The sequence below is a fragment of the Oreochromis niloticus genome, linkage group LG10 (assembly GCF_001858045.2).
Source record: "Oreochromis niloticus isolate F11D_XX linkage group LG10, O_niloticus_UMD_NMBU, whole genome shotgun sequence".
Classification (NCBI taxonomy): Eukaryota; Metazoa; Chordata; class Actinopteri; order Cichliformes; family Cichlidae; genus Oreochromis; species Oreochromis niloticus.
In genome coordinates this window covers 20,846,840-20,874,525 of record NC_031975.2, presented here as the reverse complement: position 1 = coordinate 20,874,525, position 27,686 = coordinate 20,846,840, and the positions used below count along the sequence as shown (strand labels likewise).

At 37.2% G+C, this 27,686-nt stretch overlaps 1 protein-coding gene across 4 annotated transcripts in view; it reads left to right on the top strand.

The window, feature by feature from the left end:
- The first annotated feature begins 7,448 nt into the window (after positions 1-7,448).
- gabrg2 (gamma-aminobutyric acid type A receptor subunit gamma2) overlaps positions 7,449-27,686 on the top strand; it is a 43,922-nt gene continuing 23,684 nt past the window's right edge. For 3 of the 4 annotated variants that reach the window (XM_013272455.3, XM_003446933.5, XM_005452559.4), the window contains exons 1-6: positions 7,449-7,942; positions 15,817-15,956; positions 19,065-19,132; positions 22,308-22,528; positions 23,791-23,873; positions 25,698-25,835. In XM_013272455.3, coding sequence (XP_013127909.1) covers positions 7,827-7,942; positions 15,817-15,956; positions 19,065-19,132; positions 22,308-22,528; positions 23,791-23,873; positions 25,698-25,835 — 766 coding nt within the window. In that variant the 5' untranslated portion in view covers positions 7,449-7,826. The remainder of the gene's footprint in view (positions 7,943-15,816; positions 15,957-19,064; positions 19,133-22,307; positions 22,529-23,790; positions 23,874-25,697; positions 25,836-27,686) is intronic. The other variant, XM_005452560.4, reaches the window with a different exon arrangement.

The following is a 27,686-nucleotide window of genomic DNA, read 5'->3' as shown; positions in this document are numbered from 1 at the left end:
AGAATAAGTGGAAGAGGATGCATAGATGGCATTATAAAACACTGAGGTATGCAAAGATGTACCGCACTGACTAGACAAGGTAGGACCAAGATTCATAAAAGTAAATCTGTAGTGCTGAACTGGGCTCATTCTTTTATTCTCTGGCTCCAAAAGGGATTGCTTTACACTAGTAATAACATTTCCAGTCAAACCAGGTGTTATACTTCTATGAGCATTTCTTACAGGTAATAATGTATGATTAATCATTGCAATATATGTTGGGCACTCATATTTTTTGGCTAAAATATAACATTTATACTCCATTTGTGAAAGAATTTTAAATTCCAGTTAGGTTGAGACTCTACAATAGAACCATGTTGGCCAGAAATAACTGAAGATGTGGTTCTGTGCTCATAGCCTTTGGACATCATTAGGAAACCCTAATACTATCAGAATGCGACATAAACAATTTCCTTGAGAACCTGTTTCCCTGCTGTTTTCTTAACAGCTTAGGTGATGAGCTCTGTATCTAGAAGGATGCAGAATGTATAGTAGTACAGAGGAAGTAAACAGGCAAAATGGCTCTTTTCCTGGTGTGGTGCTTTGGATGTCATTAAGACAAAAGAGTTTATGGCTGATGGTTGATGTGATGGTGAAGTGATTCCTAGGGACTTCCCATTTAGTTACAACGAGTGTCCTTGCGCTTCCCAGCGCATGCAGTAGACTCCATTAGGGCTTTTTTCTATAGAAAACATATCTTTTTTAGCTATTTTATAAAAAGAACTCAAGAAAATATAAATTGATTTGCAGTAACATCTTTTGTTGGCACATGAAGTATAAATTTTAGTAAAGCAGAGAAGACCATTTGGAAGTGAACACTCCTGCAATTCTTTAAGTGGTGAACATCGTGATGTGATGGCAGCCACTGGAAGAAAGGAATTCCTCTATAAAGTTTTTCTCTGCAGCAATGAAAGTAGTGCTTGAATTCCCAGTGCATTAACATTCTGCCAGAGGAACAGCTAATCTTGATGGCAACTGTTGTGTAATGATAGGGAGATTTACTTTTGATAGAAAAATACATCACACTGTAAGTACATCTCAAAGCAGATAAATACGCTGGCAGCTCCACATCTGTGTGTGTGTGTTTGTGTGTGTGTGTATGGGGGGAGGGAACATTTGTGTATTACAGCTTTCTAACACTTCCGCTTTCTCTCTCTCTCAAAGAGGGTTTAGAATGAAGAGACAAATTCCTAATGGATCAACACAAAAATGTTCTAAAACCACTCTGCATATCCCAATATCCTCCTGTTTTCACTTACTTGGCAGTGCTATGTAAGCAACTTGCAACACTTCCATTCTGGCATCCCTGTATTTTTTTCCCTTGTATGCATCTGTAGTATCTGCATCAGTGATTTTGGGTTCATTTACAGTTTGTGTTTGATAAAGCTTTGAAGAGAAGAGAACAAAAAAGCCTCAGAAATAATACAAGAACTGAAAGCAGGAACTCAATGTGATCTACCTTTGGGAGTGGAGATTATACCTGCTTAACGTCAAGCTAACTAAATACCATACAAAGAGGCTATGATTTCAGCCAGCTGAATTTGCCCCAAATCACAGTGGAGAGGTTAGATGCTGGCAAGAATGTCATAAATCACATTTCTGGGGCATTTGTAAGGCTCATGGGCAGCAGATCACCGAATCATTAGGGATACATAGCAAACTGAATTTCTAAATAACTATTATTGTTTGTTTAGTCTGGATCAGAACAACTGAGACAGAACGAGATAAGTTGTATATTTGAACCTTTTTCAAGTTGGCAAAAAAAAACCCTGAAAACTTCAATAAAAGATATTGTTTATATTTTATTCACTGCCTCTCATCCCACTTTGATTTCAAGATCATTTGCCAAACTCAGATGGTGTAGTCTTTCTTATTTTCTTTGCTGGAAGAAAAACAACAAAAAGGCATTTTTTTAGCACTAATTTTGCAGCTGCACAGTATGTGGTTTGAGATGTATTTATGCTCACAGTATTGAATCCTCGCAGTATCTTTATCATTAGCCCAAAGGAGCTAGCATGAATATATGAAGGCTGAAAGAATAAAATAATGGAAAAATGCATAGCTGATTCAGCCATGCCTTTTGCAGTGTGCAATAGTCCTCAAGTTTCAACATCGGGCTCTTTGAACATTTCCTTAATGAGGAGTGTCAGTCTGTGAGCTGCAGGCTAATTCAGTTGTCACTTAGTGAGAGGTAGGATACACCCTGGACAGGTCACCCATTCACAGGTGCCTTTAAAGTTCCAAGAAAGTCAATTTATTAAAGTCATGTTTCTTTCATCCAGAAAATACAAGCATGACACAATTTATGTGGTAAGAAAAAACCATCAGCAAGAAGGTAAAAGCAAACTGCAGCAAATCAAGAGGCCTGGAGATGTTCCTCTTAAGGGGGGCCCTCATTATATCAGCAGGGATCACTAAATGACACAGCATGGCACGTTGATAGATAAACGAGCAATTTCCTGTTGAGTTTTAGTAAAGACATATTTGAAAGAATATTGCACTTTGCCTTATAAAACACAAGCAAAACAAAGAGTGAGTGTTAGTTTGAGTGGTCTCCAGTCTGGCTCTAATTCAAATGTGGTTTAAAATTTTTAGTATTGTCAGACCACAGAGAGTGCTTTCTCGTGTTCATGTCCGAAAGTGCTCAGTATGGATGGATGTGTTTGCACATTTTCTAAGTTTAATAAACAGAACACCTATCTCGCCTTTTACTCTGGCTGTTTGTGGTGGGGATGGTGGCTCTCACTTTATTTTAACTAGAATAAGTTTCCGATTTTGTTATGTGAAATTGACTTCTACTGTTTTTGGATTTTTTGCTTTTGATGTTACATCGTTTTGTCTTAATTGCCAGACTGTTTCTAATATGCAATAGTGCTTACAGTAGATCATTCTGTTCTCACAGCTTGATGTTAACCAAGTGGGGCTGTGACAGCATATGTGTGGGTTGTAAAACTGGAATGATAGTGGAACTGGGCATCTGTGTGTTCAGTGTTGCCATTATAGAAGACTATACCTCCCCCAGCTCTTATCTAAAGATGACACAACGTATTATCACAGCCAGACTCACACATGTCACCCTGTCTGGATAGAGAATGGATGCCATTAAAGATGAGATCATTATTGAAATTTTTCAAGCAGACATGTAACTAAACTAAACCTTCACATGCCAGTGCTGTCACTGTCCTAATGTACCCGTTCCATTATAGAAATAATGAAATGGGTATATTATAATACAGCATAACTGCGGTGACAGTTTTGCTGTATTATGTAAAAAGTCTACCAACTTTTGTTGCAGACCAAGCACACCCCCTATTGGCAATGGCAATGCCCAGCTGGACAATGTGCTCATGAAAGGCTTCAGGAAATGACAAAAAGTCCGAGGCATTAACTCAGCCCTCAAACTCCACAGATCACAATTGGATTGACTGTCTGTGAGGTGCGCCAGAATAAGCCTGATTCACGGAGGCCTTACTTTGCAACCCACAGTACACAAAGGATCTGCTGCCAATGTGCCGACGCCAGAAACCCTCACAGTTCCAGATGCCAGATAGATAGACAGATAGGTAAATAGATAGACAGATGTCCTGTACTGCAACCTACATTGCCTCAGTTTAGATTATTTTAAGCTATAATATATAGAGGGATAAATGAGTTTTTAAACCAGTTTAGTTTGTGCTGTTGAACTTTATACTTTCTGCCTGATATTTAGCAACTCACACTGAGAGTGGGATGTGGGATAGATCAAATTCTAGCTGCGCATTTAAGCATACATTGGTCAAACACTATAATGATCCTTTTGACCAATAATTTCCATTTCAGTCTGAACCAAGTGTGTTAACTCAGATTTCAATGAATGTTATCAAATCATTCACTTTCTAAAGTATAAACAAACTTTTTTTTTTCAACTTCATGCAGGTGCAGTCTGCAAAAGATATGCTATCTCTAGAGGAGTTGAGAAAATACCCAGTCAACAAGGACATGTAAGGTTAAGGTGTGGGCACCAAGACATTTTTACAAGTAGGCTTCTACATTTGGTTGGTTATGAATAACCACATGACTGTGATCAACAGCATTTTTCTTGTTGTCAAAAAACGATTATCTCAGTCTTGCTCACCTTTAAAATTAGGTGGTCAGTACACCATCTGATAAACTTACTTATTTTTGAATGTCTATATTGCAATCACAATCATCTGAGTAATTCTGTGCATGGCTGGAAGACTAGTCATTTTTGTTAGCACGTGGAGTAAAAAGAACAGACTTGCTAACATGGGCGTGTGGAGCTCCAGTGCTAACTTAAGGCTGAGATAGACCTCAACCCACTAAGTCCTATTTGCCACCGGATAATTATAGAGTTGACATCAGACTGTTTAAGTTTCTGAATGATGGGGCCGGAGAGTGTTAAAAATGGTGAGAAAGGCAATAAAAACCAACTGAGCGTAAGCTGCACTGTCCTCAAGATGTTGTAAAACCAAATGGATAATAGCAGAAACAGCATCTGTACCCCACCCCTGTCTATGAGTAAACCGCAGAGGGTCTAGTTTACTGTTCACACCTGATTTCAACACAGACACCATGTATTTCTCCAGGCATTTCATTGTCCAAGTGCTGACAGGTCAGAGGTATTTTAATTGCACAAGAGGGACCTAAACAATGTTAGGTAGCTATGTTTCATGTTGTGGAAGATGTGTGTAGCTGTAGCCGTTTAACACTTACTTTATGTGTTAATCTGGGTGCACATACTTGCCAGTATGAGGTTACTAAATCATAACAAGACAAACAAACCCAGATGAATAGGATTTTTTGAGGTAGGTCACTGCAGCGGAGACCAGGTGCATTACTGACACGAGGATGCGCCAGTTTGGCTCAAATTTCTGCTGTGACTACTGAACCAAGTGGATCTAACCTGACATCTCTGCCTATGTGAGAGACAGTATAAAAAAAGAGAAATGGGGATTTCAACTGGCTTCCTTGCATCACCACAATAAATGTTTGAAATAAGTTAGTCAATATGTCTATTTTGTGTGCACTTTAAAAAAAATCTAGTTTAATGTCTTCCAGTAGTGAAATAAATATCTGCCTGCCTTTGACTTAATTGACTGTTTAACTTTAGTGGCAGTTGGGTGTATCAGCATTTATCTAAATTACTACTTCCATCTAAACTAGATCAATACCTCCTTGTGCTGAACAGATTATCTGATGGTGACGTTTCGGCCAAGGCCTGCTAGGCCAGAGCCTATGACAACTGGAGAGCTGCATTAATATGACTGCAGAGGAAAGAGGGATACTGGTCCCTAGAGATGCTCTGTGTGTGTGTTTGTGTGTGTGTGTCCGCGCGCATGCACATGCACACCAACTTGCGCTCAGACCAGCTAAACTGATTAGCTAGACTTAGATTTCCATGAAGATATGTGACTATTTTACAGTGACAGAAATACATGCTGCTGATAACAAATAACCATACGACAGAACATAAATAGGTATCCTTAAACCCTTTTCTTTCAGGAGGATATCCCAGCTATCATAAGGAGGGAGCCAGGGTACACCCTGGGAAGGTTTCCAATCTGCCTTTGCCAAACAAACAACTAAATAAATAAATAAATAAATAAATAAAATAAAAATCCCAGTTTGGCTTCGGGGGACTTCTTCAGTACAGTGGAGTATGGTCAAACAAGTGTACATCCAACTGATCATAGAAAATCTACCCTCTTTACATTATATTAAGAGGTGATTGCCAATTTATTCCACTTTGAGAAATGTTGCAGGGTTGATGAAGCATCTGCCAATTTTCTTAAGGTGATTAGTCTACATGGAACTCCTCTTGCCACAAATAAACACATAATGATGTTTTCAAATCAGGAACACCTCATCTTCCATGCAGGTCACACTTGCCAGCTGCAATCAGTGCTGATTGCTGGAATCCAATTTTAATAACTAATACTTAAAAACTAGAGTCAGGCTTTGGGTGATTAACATTCTGAGTCAATGAGTGTATGGCAAAAAGAACAACAAAAATGACCATAGTTTACCATGACTGTAAACTAGGACAGAAAGAAGTCATATTCAATACCTGAATACCTCTGGAATTAATATAAAGACTGGAATTTGGAGTACCAGACTCCAGATGAATAGAGACAAAAGAATGTGAGGAGAAAAATATTTTACTTATTTGATTGTACAAACACACAGTAAATTACCGCAGAAAAACCACTCAGGTTAAAGATGCATACAAATAAGAGTGTCAGTAAAACCAGAATACAAAACAACGGTGATGGGAACATGTGGCCTATCTTCCTGCCACCATTTCTGTCAGTGTCCCAAGAACCAGTTTCATTCTCTATGTTGTTGTGTTTTATTTTTTGTCTTCTTCTATCTTTGCTCTTCTGGATTAACATTAAAAAATAATTTAAACATTTTCTCCAAATGTCTAAATGATTGTTCTGGTCTATTTCTGTAGATGGTTGGGATATGGCACAGGGACAAGAAAAGAGCTGTACTGCAGCGGAGTCATTGATTTATGAGTCATGATGGGAAACGCTACAGTTTTTGTATTTAGAATTATGTTTTTCTTCTTAAGCTTCTTTTCAAGAATTCACTGAATTGTAGTTAGGAAAGATATTGCATTAGCATACTTACATGAAGATACTGAAATGGATACCAAAGCATTATACATATCACACCTCAAACAAACAAACAAAACAAAAACAGCCCCCCCCTCCCAAAAAAAACCCCGAATTCACTTCCCAAACTGGATTAAGATAAAAAGATATAATAAACATGTTTATTAGAAATGTCAGCATGCTAAGTAAATATAAATACAACCTGCTGCATGTCATATAATCAATTTATGTACAAAGATGCAACAACGCAAAGCAATCATTTTGGAAATAATAAATAAGCAAATAAATAAATAAGTGTAGGATATTAATTTACCTGTGTTTACCTTTTTTTCTCTGTTATGTTATCTGGGACATGCAGCCAGTATTCATCTGACTTTAAGCAGCAACGAACTGACTGGATCTGTCCTTAGTGCTGATTGGTTGTTCTGTATGTAACGCAGACGCAACTGATAGAGCTGTCCGAGGTTCTGATAGAGTGATTTGCCTGGACTCATGCCTGTGGCATATTAAACCATTCCAAGCAGATGTGTAAGGCACCGAGAAACACACAATCATATCTCATCTCAATATATTAATACATTAGTGTAATTGTAATTATAACAGTCTAACTATATATAATCCAACTATATGTATATATATATATATATATATATATATATATATATGTATATATATATATATATATATATATATATATATATATATATATATATATATATATATATATATATATATATATATATATATGTTCAAAACCTTAACTTGGTGCTTCCGCTTAGTGAAACCACGCATGTGTTGATCCGTGCTGCAGCAACGTGCATCAGTTCCTCTCTGACCCCAGTGTTAATCTGCATTCAGACTGAGGCTTCGCTGCCTTTCTTGGCTTCTCGATAGTGGAGCAGCTTATTTCTTGGGGCTTCGCTGTTTTGTGCCAGTCTTGTAGGCCCCTGCCAGTGCTGTCGAATCGGCAACACACACGCACGAAGACGGGCGATACGAAACGAAGCTTTTCGACTCGCGTCGATTTTGTTTTGGCTGATTTCACACCGCCGCGCGTTCGCCTCCAGTCTCGATTTGCAGAACGGCTACTGCTAGCGTGCGTAATGTATCGCAGAGAGGAAACACAGTAAATAGACGGACACGTCCATCTGCAAGAAAGAGGAGACGAAGATGGTGATGATGGCTTCGCCAAAATCAGCCTTCAAATGCTCGATACCGATGGCGAAGCCTTCCCTCCCGCTGAAGCTGCTTTTCTGGGTGTTTATTGTCGTGAATCACTCTACAAGGTAAGATATTAACGCGTATCTTTTCTCAAAACCACGACTGTGTTTCGGCCCGTTGGTCAGCATGTTTCAGATTTTTAACAGCAAATATAGCAGTGCCTCCATTCCAACCCTGGCGTGCTATTAAGGGATCCTGAGCCGTTGGGTAGCTGAGAGGATGTAGTTTTGTATTTAGGGGGAAAAACCGGAGCTTTCGGTGTATATGTGGCACGTTTAATTGCGGTTCCAGTTGAAGTGGAATATTGTTAATAATATTAAAATTGCCTCAGCGATACACGCATGCACATCGTATGTGTGTTACACTCTGTGTATCAATGTGTTGTTGGTGTTTTTAATGAAAAAAAAAATCCCCACAAAGATCTACAGATTGAATATCTGGCTTTGAAAAGCAAATAACAGTGATACACATTTACACGACGATACCAGTGTCTCCCTCTCAATCTGCCCCGCGTTAGATGTAGCATAGTGGCAGGCTAAGTTGAGTGAAGCTAAGGCTACATTTAGTCTCTGTTAAGCTGTCTTCAAGGATCAAGTATATTCTAAGAGTCAAAGCCTTGTTATGAACGCACTGGCCGGAGGAGGTCGAAATGGAATAGAGGCCACATGAAAACAATCGCTTGTTATAAAGGCAAACTTGAGGATAAAGAGGGAACCTTTCCTCCCACGTATTTGAAATAAAAAAATAAGCATTTCAAAATGGCAGACAATCACACAGAGAATACAAGTGTGAAGGCACAATAAGGAAATGGACTGCACATATGCACTGATCCTTGCCCCACACCCGCACACAACCAAAAACACCTGACATTTCTGCTTTAACTGTGGGCCAAAATTGTGTTTGTTACAAAGAAAAGGGAAGAGAAGAAAGAAAGCTGTGTGGCTGCTCCTGTGAAGACTTCATCCCTGTATAGTGAGATAAGAATAGTGGAGAGCAAGCGGATGGTTAGGCTCCTCGCATCGGTTTCCTCTTGTGCTGCTGGAGGGTGAAAAATGGAGGCAGATAAATCAACTGACGTTCAATCACCGTCATGCTGGTCAAAACCTTGGGGCTCCTTGCCCAGATCTACATTGTTAGGCCTGTGTATTTCTAATTGTCTGGACAAGTGGTGTATACAATGCACTTGAGTAAATGCTGCACCCAGCCCTGCTGATTTGCATCCAGAAATGAGATCTGTTTATGGAGTCCATGGGGTATTTAAATATGAAGAAGAAGAACTAATAAGGAACTACAGGAAGTTATACTGTATTTTGGTTCATCTTAATCATTATGTGACCATATGCAGACACCTGTGCGGAGGTCATACTTAAAGTATGACTCAAACTATTTTAGAAGTTTCGGTCCTATGTATGGCATAATGATTAAAATGCATCCACTGACAGGAAGTAATTTATGATTCATGTATGAAAGCTCTTTCATAAGACATCAAGGTCTTTGCATGCATTCAGTATTTTGTGCTACTTTGTGACTCATTGACATTTACTATGTGTAGTGATGTCAGATGCATCACAATACGTTAACCCAGTCAGTTACTCAGTTAGTGCAGTCAATTACTGTCACAGATCAAATTTTGCAGAACACCCTCAAGCAGAAGAAGGGGGAATTTGGTTGCAGATTCTTTGCTATTTTCTTCTATACGTGGGTAGGTAAGTGTCAGATCTATAACCAGGATCCACTAGAAGATTTTCAGGTGAGATCATGGGAAGAGGGCCTCGACATGATGGAGTGATGTCAGAATGAGCAAAGTCTGGTGGTACTTACATTATGTGCCATCCCAGATGACGATTTTGCAAACTCATCTCAAGCGTGTTAGGTAGCAGATGAAATTCGTTACATAAGTCTAATTTATTTATTTGCTTTATATTTTTAGCGTTCTAACCTTAGCTGCCCGAGGACATGTGAAAATTCTCAGCTCAGAGCATATCGTATATGGTAGAAAATACCATCAAAAATGACTTATTTTGACTCAAAATTGATGTCATTTCTACAACACCGTCATTATGGGACACTGTTTGACCTGAATGCATTTTTTTCAAATATCATCATTAAATGTCTATTTATAATTTAACACTTCAAATGAGTAGCTGTCATGTTAGAAATGAAGGGCAGTACTGAGAGTGTAATGAGTGGTAAAACAAATATATTTTAATTTTTGGAAACCTTTTTCGGAAACCTTGTCCTCTGGACTTATGTGCAGCACCAGTGTTCTAACATCAGTATTTATTAACTTCCTGACCTCCCACTGAAGTTGGTGGGACTTAATTGATCCATTTTGTACAGAACAAATGTCACATTATATGTCACTCAATCCATTTTGTGTGAGTGCATTTGAAGCCTGAAGAAGAAGAATGCTTGGATTAACAAAGAAAGTTGATTAACACGTTATGTTGATCTAATTCTTGGACTAGGTGTTGTCTAGCCAGCTAATCTAAAGAAACCCCGACTATGTTGAACTTGAATGCTTCAGTTCCCAAACACTTGGTAATAAAAGAAGAGGTAATAGAAGGAAATGGTAAACATGCTCCTGTCTTTACTTTCTTTAAACATGTTGCTAGCATAGTCAAAATGACCTTATAGCTTTCAGTTACATTTTAGAAAAATGGAAAGAATATATAAGATAACATTTATATCGCACACTGTGGTAATTTCTAAAGCCTTTGTGTTTCATTGTGGAACAAACATAAAAAGCTAGTGCCATTTTTTCAGCACTGTGATTTCTAATGCAACAAAAGCAAATTAAACTGTAAGTTGAAAGATATTAAAATCTTATGATTAAATGTGGCTCAGGTCCATTGATGCTGTCTGTTTATTCCACTAGCGCCTTTGTAGAGTTCATTTTCTGACTACAAAAATCTCTCAAGCAGACGTATTTTCTGTACATAGGATGTAATCTATGTCCATTCAATTTTTGAGCTGCTGTTAAGTATTAATAATATGGGAAACATTTCACTACACATTTTATGCTAATTGTATAAAGTAGCTGTTAGTATGTTAGTATGCCCATAATATGTTGCATTGCAATTATCCCTATCTGGCACCAATTCTCATCAGTTTGTCAGTATTTTTAGACAGAATTCCATCAAACTGGAAACCTACAGTGAATTAAATGGGTCAGCCAAGCTGCCATACATCATCTGCTTCTTGTCACTTGGAAAGGGTCAGGAGTTTTGACAAACTGCCATTTATTCCATAATTAACATCATGTGAATTTGTGTCTTAGAATTCCTAAAAGTCCGTTCATAGCAAAGACATGTTGCCATTTTTATTTTATTTTATTTTTTCGGCCTATAGTGAAGACAGTTTGACAGGTCAGTAAAAGAAACATCACTCATATGTGTATATATATATATGTATGTGTGTATGTGTATATATATATGTATGTGTGTATGTGTATATATATATGTATGTGTGTGTATATATATATATATATATATATATATATATATATATATGTGTGTATATATATATATATATATATATATATATATATATATATATATATATATATGTATGTGTGTGTGTGTGTACTCACTTTTAAAGAGTCTAAATTAATAGATTTTGGCGCTTTAAGTCTTAGTCATACAGGCCTAGAGACCACCTGACAACCTCTAGTTGCTAGGGAAAAATGTGTCTTGGCAAGTGGTTGCTGGAGGTTGCTAAGTGAAATTGGTCACAAAGACACAAAGAGGGTGCTGTACCAAAAACCTTCTTGTAATTGCTGTGGTCGCCTGTAGTTTGCATTCAGCTGCAACACATGTTGCAGCTGAAAAATGAGCAGTTTTTATTTGGAAGATTAAATCTAGTTATTGTTTGAGTAACAAAAACGTAATTGCATTGTGGTTTTCAGTGTAGCGTGATATACCTCAGTGGACTAGAAAAATAAACATTTAGTGTCTTGGCCAGCGTGACTCAGGCCTTAGCTGTTGGTTTCACAGACAGACAGCAACAATTTGCCAACCTGTCACAGAATACAAATTTTTCCCGCTGTACTTGTGTTTGCCATGGAGTCAACAACTGGTTTCCAGGCCTGTGTGACTGGGATTTAACTTAATGTAAGTGAAATTATTACAGAAACGGCTCATTATATTCGCCCACTGATCAAAAACTATTAATATGCTCTAATCTTTGTAATGTGGTTTACAGTGGATTGGTCTGTAAATAGACTGGTTGTATTAGAATGCCAGAATGCAGTTAAGTAGAGCAGTTAAATCCTGGTAATTGGATGTTAATATTACAGCATGTGAGTAACACAACCTCAGTTGTTCATTTATTTAAACTTCCAGGTTGATTAAAGGAAAAACAAAATATTATATTTCAAACTTTTAGATATTTCAAACTTTTAGAGCCATATGATTTGTCAGTAAAATATCATTACTAACAAAATACAACTGTATATTTTTTTTCTTTCATTAAAGTGTTGTATCAACAACATCATGTACAGAAGTGGTTTGTTGTGTTGTTGCCAAAGGTGTAAGATAAATTTCATGTTGAGTAATAAGGATCATGAAGGTTCATTAGATCATGCTGCTTTATTGGCTGCAGTTTGGAACATATGTGTTAGAGTGATAAACTGGATGAGGTCAAAAGCTGCTTATACTGCTGATATTACTGATATTATTGTTCTTGGACCCTCTTGTGAATATGCGAAACTGCAGCAGAGGATACTTCACTATTGCTTTGCATGAAACTTGAGATGAGAATTTATTGAAATTCCAATACTGTCGTTACCACAGTCAATACCAGCACAAATATTGAAGTGCACATGCATAAGTATGAACCCAGATACACACATGCAGCATGCATGTGCAGGCACTAACACGGGCCTCTCTGTGGACCTTCGGGTACAGAATTAATAAGCAAACCCTTAGATCTGCCTGTAGTGAGGAACACATGGCTCTTCCTTTGATCTACTCATATTTGGAACATTTCCATATACACAGAGATATTCTGTGAGATGAATACAGATGATTAAATTGCAGCAATCTGAAAAACTGCATACTCTATCTATCTATCTATCTATCTATCTATCTATCTATCTATCCCATTCTTTTGTTTTGGTAATATATGGCTCTTAATGGCATCTAATGTAGGATGACTGCCGTTCAAAACATTAGTCACACCCAACTTAAGAACACAAGAAAGCTATCAGGGCTTCTATCCTTGTGTTTTACCATGTTTTTTTCATTCTTTCTCATTCTTTACTATTTTATTCAGACATCTCCCACTCTAAAGCCTCGTTGAAAGCTCACAAATATTTCAAGGTTGCTTTTCTGGTCTGTTGGCCATCTCCTTGATCTAATCCAGCTGTTGCTAGAGGTGCCCAAGTGATCCCAATCTGTGATGGTATGAGGATTAGAGCCAAGAGGAAGTGCCCAACCATTTGGACATCTTCTCATCTGCAACTCCCTGTTTTTTCACTAAATCAGTATGTACATATAAAAGGAAGTGTTGATAAATATTCAGAATGCCTCGGACATAAAAAGAAGTTATTTAGACATAAGACCAGTAAAGCATCTTTAAAAGACACACACAAAAATAGAATAGGCTGAAGGCAAAAAAATTGTCTGAAATCAATTTTAGACCAAAATGTTTAAAACCTTATTTTCAAAACACCCAGATTTAGAGCAGATTCTATATGTTTCTTTGGGACCCTTTTGAACACCTAATATGATATAGGTCAAGTATGTATTTGTAGAGAAGCTAAAAGGTTTCTTTCCTGAAATCCTTTCATATGTGCCATTTTTATTACTCCATAACTTTTTCTTTTTTTGTATAGTTTTGCTGCAGTATTTACACAGATCTTCATTGACATTCTTATCGGCCTGCTAATCTCAGGCAAACCCGACCACCAAACTGCATTTCTTTATGTATACTCTTCCTTCATGAACAAAAACCTTCTAGAGGGCAGTCCAACCACTGATTGCATAATGAACTGCTGTCTTGGTAAATCACACACTAATTACATACAGATTGTGCTCACACAAATTGAATGAAAAGATGTAGTGCAAATTTAGCTTGTGCTTGTATGCCTATAAATCTGCCCCGTGATCTCTTTCACCAACATGCCTCTTCTCTGTTCTTCTCTGTATGTTACTTACATATCTTCATCTTGCCCACTGGCAGTACAAATCTTATCTTTTATTTTAAAATGCGTATTAATGAAAGGTCTTTTGAAGTATAGGATGTTGTAAGCTGATTAATTGTCCCTTTTATATTACATTAAGACTGCTTTTGTTTTAGTAATATAATTTACCAGGATCATACTTAGGTGTTGGATAGCAGGGAAAGCATTTACAGCTCAAGTGTGGCGGTATATGTGATAGGTTCTTGAGACTTCATTATCCATACAGGTTGAGAAGTCTGAGGTGAGAAAGTAAACTCTGGAAAACTGTCCTGTCCTCACATATATTTGGGCTCCTTAAAACCAGCTTTTCTGACAGATTCCCTTGTTTGAATTTATTCATTGTTTCTATAGAATCACTGACCTGAAAATTAAAGGAGAGTTTTAGCTGTTATTGGAAAAAAATACAGTAAAAGCACACACAAATCTTACACGTACTTACATTTAAAAGAAACTATTTTTCAGATGGTGTTATCGTTGTTAGACAGTTGTTGGCATTAGTTTATGTTTGCCCTTCATCACAAAAAAAATGCTTTAGGTGATTTAACACTTGAGCCTTAAATTTCTTTGTGGCTTTCGATTATGGTAAATTGTGCTGTCAAAAAACACAAAAACTTGCATTTGGATTTTGAATTAAATACTCTATGCATATTTGTATCCATTGCTAAAAAGAAAAAATAAAGTCATTTGAGGTTTAGTGTAACTGACTTAATGGTAAAATGTCAAATTTCAATAGAAATTTACTTTTATCCCTTAAGAATCTGTCACACAGATTTAGTTTTTTCCTGATTCAAAGAAAAGAAAAGGTTATATATGTGAGTCATCATTACTTAACTGATTATTATTTATTTAGGTTACAACTGTCTGAACTATGGCGAGTTGGTATTACTAATACTAACAAGGTTGCTAACTATCAAACTGCAATATTTTAAACATGAACATCATGTCTTGATAGGGACAGAGTGTGAACAAGGCTTCCAGGAAGATAAAATGAATGATTAAAGCCAGTGCCACACGGGATTGTAGCTGTCATATACTGTCGTATGTCATCTTAGCTGCACATATCTGTATGACCCTCGTTTCATTTTGAGGTCACAATGATTATTTTTTTCCAGCAAGACTGAGAACAGCAAAATTATGGCAAAAGCAGATCTGCATATATGAATATGTTCATACAAATTCATTTCTTTTCACATCAGATATCAGAAAGCATGCAGTTTGTTTGTACTCTGAGTTATCTGATCTAAATGCATCATATGATTGAACTCTAAATACTGGCAGGCTGTTCATCAAAAGCTGCCTTAAAATATCAAATATATTCAAAATATCTGATAAAGGTATTGAAAATATATGTCTACAGAAATATGTTTTTCCAAATAACTGTATAGCTTTGTTACATAGTAAGTGAGCTAACAGATTTTACAGTGAGAACAAATGAAATTGAATGTCATGAAAGTTTGAGAAATGAGGCATTTGCCTACATGGAGGAGATGCCTTCTATTTGTTCTTCTATTTAACTATGCAACTACTTTGTTACACAAAAAATACCAGGAATGAAAGAAAATATTAAATCAATCCTAATGTTTAACTGAAATCTTTAAAATACCTTTCTCTTGCTGTCTTTCTCACCTAAAGAGTTCTGCTTTAAAAAAAAAAACACAAAAAACCCACATTGGAAACCACTGGGAAAGAATCTACTTTGTATCCCTTCAAAAGAATTTGCTGATTATATGCATTTTTTCACTCTCTTCCTTGCAGTTCCGTCCAGAGCGATGACGATGATGAGGTGTCTAACAAGACGTGGGTCCTGACTCCCAAAGTGTATGAGAGTGATGTCACACACATCCTAAACAGCCTACTAGATGGATATGACAACAAACTCAGACCTGACATCGGAGGTGGGCGCTGATTTTTCACAGATAATATGTTTAGTCACAGAATCATAAAGATATCTGGCCAAATTTGTAATTAGAGCTATACAACAACGAGTCAAAGTCCTATAACCACTCACAGACGAAGAAAAGAGTATAGTACTTAGGCTTAAGTTTTGGGTTAAGAGTTAAAATATAAGTGACTTGTATTACACCGATGTTACTGTAAAACAGAAATATATAACCTACTGAACCAGGTCTAGATTTGTAAGACTGGCTGAACAAAGTTTCATTAACAATCCAGAAACAAAGACCTTTAAATGAAGTAGCTGGCAGTTTACTAAACACAAACCAGACAAACACATTTATAACCTCTGTTTAACAACAGAATTAGCCTTATGAATCATTGAATACATAATTCATAATAGAAAAATAGATTTAGATGTAGTTATAATTATTAAGTCAATTTTCAGAAAAACAAAGCATTCATTTTCCTGTTCACTCATAAAAAGCACAGCCATTTCAAACATGATAAATAGATAATGAAAGTCACTAAAACTTCCTTCCCATAAAATTTCAGCAGTCTTTAGAAATTATGAAAATACTCTTGAAGCTTTATACCAGCTGTCTTTTTTTCCAAGACCCTTACTTCTCTTAAAAAATGCACATGCATGCAGTACGGTCAGGGAAACTGTCACCATCCTGCAAGCCTGTAGACAGCTATCTTACTCTCTTGAGTCTGACAGACAGCTGAGCAGGACTCCTTGTCTGCAGAAGCCTATCACGTCCATCTGCAAGACCAGATAAGGGAGATACTGAGTACCTTTGAATACTTGATTAATGTGTCAGTGGTTTCCTGGGAAACTCAGTTAAAGTCAGAAACAGTGTTGAAGTGACATTGTGTCAAATAATAAAGCTGCACCAGTCTACATGGTACTATAATAATTTGCTTGCTCACCCACTATAATATTCATAGACATTAGGCACCGTCCAGTGCTGTATTCAAGCAAAAAATGACAAGGATAGTTTATAAAAATCCTTCACTACTTACTGTTCTGCTTTGTGAAAGCTTATACCATCATTAGGCAATGTTGTGGCAACAAAAGGCCATAGTCCATTGTGACAGATGGAATACAGCACCAGAAAGATTTTGACCTAATTTTAATCATAACTTTATTAAGCATGACTAATGAATTGACCTAAATGATAAATTTATTCTGCGCATGAATGTAGCAGAGTAATGCTGATGTAGCATCAGCAACAAATCCTTTACATTAGTCTGTATTCATGTTTTCCTGAATACGATGTAAAATATTATACATATTTTACAGTATATTTAATACCACCTATAAAGTGACAGGTTTTATGAGGGATGGTCTTTATTCTTGAGACTTTGAAAGTGGGTCTGTGCTATAAATTGAAGAGCAGCTTAGATGTGCTTTGAGGTGAAGCTGCAACCAAGAGAGCCGCTGCTTAGCTGGGCGGCTGGCTGCCACAGTCTTAGCCATCATCTTCAAATGTTCTGTGATCTTGCTCTCTCAGCGCTAGTCTTCCAGCTGCCACCAAGTTACACATCTACACAGGGGATATAATTAACTGGCTGTACTGTCATCTGAGCCAACAACCAACCAGTCATACCAAGGCAAAGTGAAGTTTCCACTCCACTCCTTAGAGCTCTCAAAGTTGTTGATTTAGATTAATTGCTGATTGTGCCATAGCTTCCATCGGAAGTCCATTGTGATGCTGATTTAATTTTAATGGAACTAGAGTGTATTGTATATAAAGAATTGAAGCAATTGGACTGTGAGACAGAAAAAATGTTCTAAAACTCTTAGAGTTGATCAGGGTTTTTTAAAGATCCACCAATATGGAGAACAGAAGCAAAGACTTAGAGTTGTTGTACACTAAGTTAGATGATTTTAGGCTTCAGAGACCATTGCATATGTGTCTCATTGTTTTGCATGCATGTGTTTGTGTTCGTCATGTGCAAACAACATCAGTGGGGTGGGAGTGCAACACACATTTATGTTTGCCTTTGAGTGACATGGGAAATGGATGCAAACCTGCACTCACTTCCTCAGTCTCTCGCTCACACTCACTAAGGTTCCTACATCAAACCTTGAGGGTGGTTGAGTTTTAACCTTACTCGCCTCTAAGACATAGCAGCCAGTCATCCATGAACATTAGATAGCAACATGTACAAGTTGATTCAGGCTACCTCAGAGGCTCTAGCAGAGAATGAATGTCCATTTGACACCAGCGTTCTTGTCTGGTCCCTGCCTAACTTGCTAAACCAGGATAGGCATTAGGCCACAATGGTACAACATAAAATGGTGGACAAGTGGTATAACTGCAGGTGCAAAAGAAGATAGATACATGCAAAACATGTGCACGCAAAGGTTTTCTTTAAAATTCATTATTCTTAATTAAAAATAAGACTTTGAACATTCATTGTAAAATTATGTCATATATTTGTTTTGTGAAAAATGATATCAACAATGAATACATAGAGAGTGATTGTGTGGTTCTCAGAAACCAGTTTGATGTGGAAGTTGCCCATGTATTCTTAGTCTCCTCGTGGAGAAAAGGAGGTCTGAACATTTATAACACTGAAATAATCTAGGTTCAACTCCTTGTTGTCAGCTAAGGAACCTGCAAAACCTTCAGATTTTATAGGTTCTTTGAGTTCTTCCCATAGACTTGGATGTAAGGTTGGATGGATGTCGCATAGCTTCTGTGATGGATAGAATTATCTACCTTAAATAATGTATTATTGCGTACTCACGGTGTTTGTTTTTTTCCTATTGGTTTGAAGAAGATGTTGCAAATTCAAAGCCTGACAAAGATCCAGAGCAAAATATTCAATTTTCAACAAACTTGGTGTTGACTGTGTAGATGACCTGTTTTCCAGGTGTGAATTAAACAACATGTTCATGTTTGTCCACTCACTGCCATCTAACTGAACACTGATATTTTCCAAACACTTTCTATTCACACTTTCACAGCAAAGGGAATCGTCTCCTTCTTTTTCCCTTTGATGGTGACATATAAAACAATGTAACCCTTCTGCCTTGTGCGACCATATGAAAGATAGTTTTTACTCTCTAAAATGTTTTTTCCTGTTCTTCATTGCAGTCAAGCCAACAGTGATCCACACAGACATGTTTGTCAACAGCATTGGACCAGTGAATGCCATCAATATGGTAAGTGAATACATTTTTATTGTTAATTATTGTGAAGCTGGTAAAGAGTGCTTTAGTATGCGTTAGACATTGGTGTCATTGTAGTCTAGCACTATGATTAAATTAAGTACATTTTATTTATCTCTAATAGTAGGAAATTAATAAATAAAGAAATATTAAGTCGTAAAATATTTTTATTTTAAATTTAATCAAGCAAATACAAAACAGTTAACATATTGCAGTTGAACACCTCATATGTCTAAATAAGACAAAACATTATAACAGGTAACAATTTTGTGTTGCTCAGCATGAATGCCAGATCTCACAGCAGTATATTTGAATATGACTGTGTGCGCTGGCAAATCCTGACATATTCTGGATTTGTACATGCCAAGAATTTCATCTGAGTCAACTGTCAAAGCTTTTTGTGTTTTGTTCAAGTAAATATGCTTAATTTGTGATTTTCTTTGGGTCTGGTTTAAAGGCAAGGGCTTTTTTAAAATTTCTATCATATCTGTTATGATTGTGAATCACAAATTGCTGCTAAAACTATGATACCGTAGCTTTCCTAAATGTATTTCTGTTAACCAACAGCAGTAGTTCATGAATGTTTCTAATCCAGTTCAGTATTTTTTTCTTTGTTTGTTGGTTATGCTATATTCAAAAGTTCTAAAACACTGGGGCATCATAATGTTTTCTCAAAAAAAAAAAAATCTGTTAATTATTCAGTGTCATAAATCCTATAACAGCGGGGAAGATTGTGGCTATATTTCACATTCGGTGGGATATTGACTTCACACTAATCTTCAGTGGCCCTTTATTTAATCCGATATCACAATAAAGCGTGTAATAGACATGTCGGTCCACCGTGTCCATTTCACACTTTGCCTCTCCAAAACGTGAAATGTACATGCATGCAGAAGTTGCAGTGACAGCAGAGGAGGATAATTTATTTCAAGCCAACATGAAAATAATCACAGTAAAGTGTTTAAACGGACGTTACCCTAGCTTAATCGATTCTGGTGATTAAAGGATCCTGGAATGTACTTCATACATTTTTACTCACTACAGATGTTGTGGCTTTAAATGTATTATTTCCCCATGATGGTAATGCAGTTTCTGCATGCAGTAATGCAACTTGTGCACGTGTGTCCATTTCACATTTTGGAGAGGCAAACCGTGAAATGGACACGGTGGACCAGTGTGTCTATTACACATTTTGTCGTGATACTGGGTTGCTATATTGCTTTTCCTTAAAGTTTGATACTGTTTACCGTGTGTGTGTTTGTGTTATAATGATATTTTTCTTATGATCTTACATGAATTTAATGATAATACAGAATAAAACGAATAGAATTGTGTTTTTTTAAGTACTTTGTTACTTGCCAAGACAAGTCCGTCCAACATGAGACGCATTACTCTTACACAATTTCACATTTCTGTCAGCCAACATGTGTGGGAGAGCTTCTCAACTTCCAAAAATCCCTTTGCTGGGTTCTTAGAAAGAAGTTACAATTTTAGAGTGAAAAAAAAAAATCTTTGAAATGCTGAATGCTCACTGATTCATATAGGTGACCCCTTAATGCAGAAGTAACAACAAAGTAGGGAAGCGTGGTCTAAAAGGAGTAGATTGATCCTCCTTGTTATCATTTCATGACATGAGCAATCTGTTCTACATTGTGATGCCATTCCATTTTGGTAAGTAGCTAAAACACCCACTCTGCTCCAGCTAAAGTGATGGAAGAAGAGACGCAATGATAGTATCAGTTAGAAAATGTGTGCTTATACTCACATTAGGAAGTCTGCGACCATGCCTGGCTGTGCTTCTATGAAGAGGGCATTTTGACATGAAAGGTTGACTGATTGCCTCGTATTCATATGTAATACATGTGTTTGGGCCAGTCATTTCACACTATAACATGACAAATGTTGTGAGGTTGGTAGTTTTTCTGAAGAGCACAGAATACTCTGATTGTACGGGGGGGCTCTTATTTATGCAGCAGGAATCTAAGTATGGCTAAGTTACAAGTTATAAGGGACAGTATAACACATGGAAAGAGGTCAAGGTCTGAAGAATAAAACGAATGAATGATACATTGCTGCTTTGTAGCCGCTGCACCTGAACATTTCTGAGCTGCTTTTAGAGCTGTTTGAATACTAAGAAGAATAAAAAGTTCCCAGGCCTTGAAAGATCCCAGACTATTTATGTTTATCATGCTCAGTGGGGCGCAGATGAAGATCCTCGAAGATCCTAAGTCATTCAGCCTTTCTCTTATCATTGTATTTGTACTGTCTGTCTGTCCCTTGTGATAAAAAGGGCTGCTGAAAGGATGGGAATTTTGCCTTGTGAAAATGTTTTTCAAATCTCATTTGGAACTCTTTGGCAAGGATTTAGACTTTATTGTTGGGATAAGCTTTGTCAGAAAGTTAATGCCTCTATGGCCTCTTACACACAAATCCCCAGATTTTTTTTTTCTCTCCTGCTGTACTTCACTTTGAACCTCAGGGCTGAGCCTATCCAAATAACAAAATAAATAACACAGAATGATGGCTCTCTCTTTCTCTCTATTTAATGTTTCGCCTTTCCCTTTAACACTACACCTGTCACGTTTCACCTATTGCTCTTCTTCTCCTCCCAGATGTGTATTGCCTATGCACTATATCCATATAGTGCGTATGTTCCAACACAGCTGGCATAGTGTCACCGCACTGAATAGGAGACAGAAGGTTTTGTCAATGCTCGGGACAAAGTGCTGCCAAGGCAGCAGGTTATAAGGTCGGGTAATACTTCAGTCAAACAATGGGGGTTATTAATTGCCCCGTTGAACATTTAATTTTCAGGTTGAGGGCGTCAAGCTGGTCTTTTTTCAACAGTGCTCTTTAGCGGGGACAAAGGACTTCCCGGCCTGGAAAGACACCATCTCCTTTAAGAAAATTGTATGCAAATGCATTTCAGCGTTAAGTTTCCTCTGGCATAGAAAAGTTCCCTCGAGACAGAAAAAAGTTCTCTTTGAGCCCACATTTTTAATTTGGTGTTATAGCATCTCACAGTTTGAAGCTGCATGCTGTTGACAGCGCTAGATGAATCTGTATTTTTATCAAACCTTTATCTGTTGTGTAATGTGAAGCATGTTCGGTTTTTTTAAAGTAAAATTGAACACGACAGTTTGAGTGAAACTGAGTTTTATGTTATTAGGAATACACCATCGACATCTTTTTTGCTCAGACCTGGTACGACAGAAGATTAAAATTCAACAGCACGATGAAGGTTCTACGTCTCAACAGCAACATGGTTGGAAAAATATGGATCCCAGATACTTTCTTTCGCAACTCAAAGAAGGCCGATGCCCACTGGATCACCACACCCAATCGCATGCTCAGGATATGGAATGACGGCAGAATACTTTACACGCTGAGGTAAAACGTCAGTGATGCTGGAGCTTCTGATTTGCATGTTTCTCATTCATCTACAACTGACAGATTTATTAAAGTGAATTTTGGAGTCTTTGACACCAGCTTAATTTTATCACACTGAATTATTTCTAATATTTCATTATTTATTTATCATTTGTACTTAGTGTTTCATTATTCTGAGTCTTTGGCATTTTGGATTTTGTTCTCTTTGTCTTTTGTTATTTTTATTTCCCATTTTCATATGTTGCCATTAAGCTTCCTAATATGCACAGAGGCCTTAACCTGCATGTAAGGACATTCCACATAAGTAATCTTTACACTGATTATCCTGAACACGCCTTGGGAAATTTTAGCTTCCAGCTTGTTATAGTTAACATTAATTAATGTACAGAAAAATCCATTGTGTTGAATGATTCAGAAAATTGCCTTTTGAGATGGGGGAACACCTGCTTTGGCATGCAGCTTTAAAAAAAGCCTTTTAATTTTACATCAGCGTTCAATAGTTTAATTGCTTTAATTGCTTTAATTTGTCTCAAACCATATAACTCACAATGTTTCTGACTGTAAAACCACGAAACTAACGCATGCTATATGTAAAATAGGTTGATAGATCAAAAATAAATATTATTTTTTCTTATTACCATAATAAATAAAGTGGGCATTTGCACTGACACCACGATACATCAGTAGTGATAATAAGAGAGTAAGTGAAGTCTTCCGGACTCAATCGAGCTGTGATGGATGTTTCCCTATGCAGAACACTGCCTCTCCACTTCATTAATTTAGGGACTCAGAACTTAACCACTGGTTGTTAATTAGGATGGCCGCTGTGATTCGGTGCACAATGATACATGACAATAGAGAGTGCGTGGATGGGTAAAGTCATTTAAGGTTATTCTCTCATTAAGAGGAAGTTTAATGACTTTTCCTTCAAACTCCCTCAGGTGTGAAAAAGAACTGTAGCTGTAAAAAAAAATAACATTAATTTATTTTTTGTGAAATTGTAATTAATAATTTCTTGTGTCATTTATGATAAGGATTAGCGGTAGGGCCCGGGTTTGGTTAGAGCTACCCTTTTTGTAGAATTTTCACATAACAAAATAAAACCTATAATGCCAAAATGTACCAGACTTGAACATAATAACATAAAACAAAACCCATCCCTGGTGACCTGGTGATTAGACTGAAAATTTAGTTCTTGTACAGAGTATTTGACAACACATTGGATTTTTGTGTTCGTGGAGCTAAATTTCGTCTCTCTGCAGGTTGACCATCGATGCCGAGTGCCAGCTTAAACTGAACAACTTCCCTATGGATGAACACTCGTGCCCCCTGGAGTTTTCAAGCTGTAAGTTTGACCATATGCTGAAACCCTACTGATTTACCCCTCCCTGTCTTCGTCTTCTCAAACAAACACACACAAACGCAGCAAGGCCCTAAACACGTCACATATGAGCAAAGACTAAATTTAAGCAGTGATTATCCAACAGACCAAATCAAGGAATTAAAGCTGCAGCCATTTAAGATTTTCATTGGGAGCACTCCAATTACCTAAAACAAGGCACATGAGTCATGCGTGTATTTATGTAAATAGGAAAGGAATTATGCATGTAGAATATGTAAAGTATGCTTTAATGTAACTGGTTAGGTCTAAGATTGGTAAAAAGCAACAGCAGCCTTTCAATAGAAAGCAGTTGAAACTTGATACTTGCCTTATAAATGTCTTATAATGTGGAATATATGAACAACAAGATTCAAAAAACCATTCAGTCATTCATTTATTCAAGCCAAAGGCACTACTCATTGATTTTCCTGAAACCTGTCAGTATTGTTCTAAAAAGACATTTTAAAAAGTAACACAAGTCCAAATGAGTTAGTCATTCCATGTTCGGACTGGACAGGGGTAAGTTATCTGCTGAAGTCACAGTGGATATATGGAGAGACACACCAGGGGATATTCTCCAGAGAAAATGATTCCTAAATAGCTCCACTGCACAAGAAAGCAGACCTAAAAACGGAACACAAGCCTTCTTTTAAATTTGATGAAAGCTATGGATGTTTTTGGGAACTTTGATGTACAGTATGAGCTCAATCTCAGAAGCAGCAGACGGATTAGTGTGCCGCACTTTGCATTCACATTTTATGAACATGTGCCACAAAGTGACAAAGCATGGTCGATTTTCCAGTGCGACCTCTTTTGCGGCGATTTTGACTGTAGTCAGCCAAGATCAGGCCAAACTTTTTCGCTTCAAGACTTTTCAGACACACAGAGCAAAGTATATTGTTTCAGTTTGCTATATATTGCATTTTATTATTTGGATTACAGCAGCTTTTATGACAGCACAACTGGGCCCAAAGTGAATTCATGGCACCGAGTGCTAGGAGCATTATTGTTCCAGCTTATCAAAAGAAGTCTGAATCAATAATGTGTCCTGAATGCATTACCAGTAAAGATGAAGTCTGCCAGCCTCTGTGGCTGTAATGTGGGAAATGGGCAGCACCTTTCATCCCCCTGCTCCTCTAAGGTCAGACATTACTGGATGTCTGAGAGCACTTTAGTGATAAAATCATTGGAAGTTTGCTCTGAAAGCAGTTCATGTGCATTATTCAAACTACTCCCTCATCTGCTACACACAGCTCATCACTAGACTGAAGACTGTACTAGACTGAAATTTAAATAGAGCTGAAAGAACATCCAACTTTAACACCCATACTGAGGGACAGACTCTTACTGTGAGATGGTAAGAACACAAATTCGATACTCGCATACATGATTTAATTATGAAAATGCATCTGTTTGTCTAAGTGACTCAGCTGTACTCCATTAAGATTGTTGTTATGATTTGTATAACAGAGGATGCGCTGGAAGTAATAAAATTATAGAAATCCAACTTATCGCCAGCTACAGAGCTGTGTTGTAATCTTTGCTTTTAAGTGATGTTAGTGACAAAGAAGTTTTCTCCCCACAGATGGACTGGATGTTTTGTCAACATGTTGTGCAGGAGTCTGTTATATAATGGTTCTTTGATGAAACATTTTATTTGCAAGCTTGCTGACTTCGTGGATATGGATTACTCTAAAATAAAAGACAGCATAGCTATGCAGTCGAGTCTTGAGCTTCTCTCCTGCCTTTAATGAGTTTGAAGTAATCTCCATGTCCTCCCTTTTTCAGATGGCTACCCCAGGGAGGAGATTGTGTACAAGTGGAAAAGGAGCTCAGTGGAGGTTGGGGACATTCGCTCCTGGAGGCTCTATCAGTTCTCCTTTGTGGGCCTGAGGAACACCTCTGAGATTGTCAGGACTGTGTCTGGTAAGAAAATAAGCTGCTGAAAAATTCTAATTCAAACTCTCTTTTATTCAGTTAGCACAGTCAGGGTTTCTCTAGCATGTGAGGACTGCAAGTCAAGAACCCATCATAAATCATGATCATGAGTCTTTACCCAGTATGCAAGGTAATCTCTCATGTGACATGCAGTAGAATTTCATACATAAAAACCTTTGAATGCATCAGTGTTATTATTTGGCGGACACATCTATACATCATATTACCATAGAGAGTTAATCATTCCCACAGAACCACCATTCTTTGTCCTTGACTGATCTGTAACTTGTTACAGGACATCTGTAGACTGATCTAGTTGGTATCTGTTGCTGTCGGGTACAGCGTGAACATTTAGAGAGACAGAGGGATGATCCATCGTGGATTTTATCCATTTTTAGAGCCCACTGCTTCAAGTAAACTCCATAAGGGCTACCTATGGCTCGCTTCCCCTTCAAGATCGATAGACAGACGTTCAATAGAATTTTTTTGCTGCAGAGTGGGATGGCACTTTTCAGTTTTACACGAACTGGATAACAGTATTCAAAGATGGCATCTCATTCATCTCAGGGAATATCGCTCACTCAAGTTTTCTTTCAGTTCTCAGCATTTTTCACCATACAACATTTTCATCCTGCTTGCATATTTTAGATATAAGATTGGAAATATCTATGGTTATATTTATATTCATAAGATGCCAGTGAGAGACTGATGTATTTAGTGGTTGGCAGGGAAATGCGATCCTTGTGAATGCATTAATGCCTGCCACAGAGATTAACTTTAGACCAGAGCAAAGTTCCTTCTCATTAGATTAGCTGCTTTATCCAGAGGGACTGAAAGTTACAGTAAATGTCTGTTTTGTAAATGCAATTAAAACATTCCCTTGTAATCTCTAATGTTAAATTGCTTGGAAGGAAGGGGCAGCAATTGCAGCGTCTATTTGCCCCAACTGTCAACTTTTAAATATACGTTTCTGAAAGAGTTATTTAAAAACATGGATGTACAAGTAGTTTTTAGCTTTAACTCCTGTTATATTCATTTAATTATCATTTAATTGAAGTCTGCTTGTCTTTACCATCACTTGCAGATGAGGACATCTAGTTTGGTATACTCAGTAGGCATACAGCTTTACAGTTTTTAGAGTCCAGCAGTAAAAAAGAAAAGTTGTAAAGTGAAACAGCTAGTATGGTGGTTTTAAATGCCCTTAAAATGTGGTTTATTGTTCTCTAGTTATTTTGTTGTTCTGTATTTTATTTATATTTTTCTTTCTTTTTGTAGGGTAGGTGCAGTTTATAGCGTTCATTTTAAAAGTTATAGAGCTAACATTAGAACAGTTTATAATGCCAGATGGTGGAGGTGGAATGCTCTCCTCTGACAAACAGTTAACTTGGAGGTTATATATTGTGTATTGTTTTTGAAGTGCTTGCTGGGGGAGTAAAAAGCTGTTACTGCTGTTAGGTAATCCATTATTTTCTAAATGTGACAAATAGAAACTGTGACAAAACACCGTGAAGCATCAGATTTTTTAAAATGTTTTTTTGCCACATTCTTTTTGAACAAAATAAATTTACTTTCATAAAATAAGAATCATTTAATTATCTAACGGCATGCACGCTGCTGTTGTAAATCTTTATTTTCAGCTTGTTCTGTGAGATATACATACTTGTATGCACTCATACAAAGTACCTACAGGAGTAACTGAATTCACCCAGCCATTGTATAATTTGCCACAGTTTAGCAGAATGTCACAGAGTGTTATGTGCATGCACACTCTGACACACAAAGCAGCATAAAGAGTATTCTGGTGTATGCAGAGGATGTGCATTAAAATGCCAAATGCTT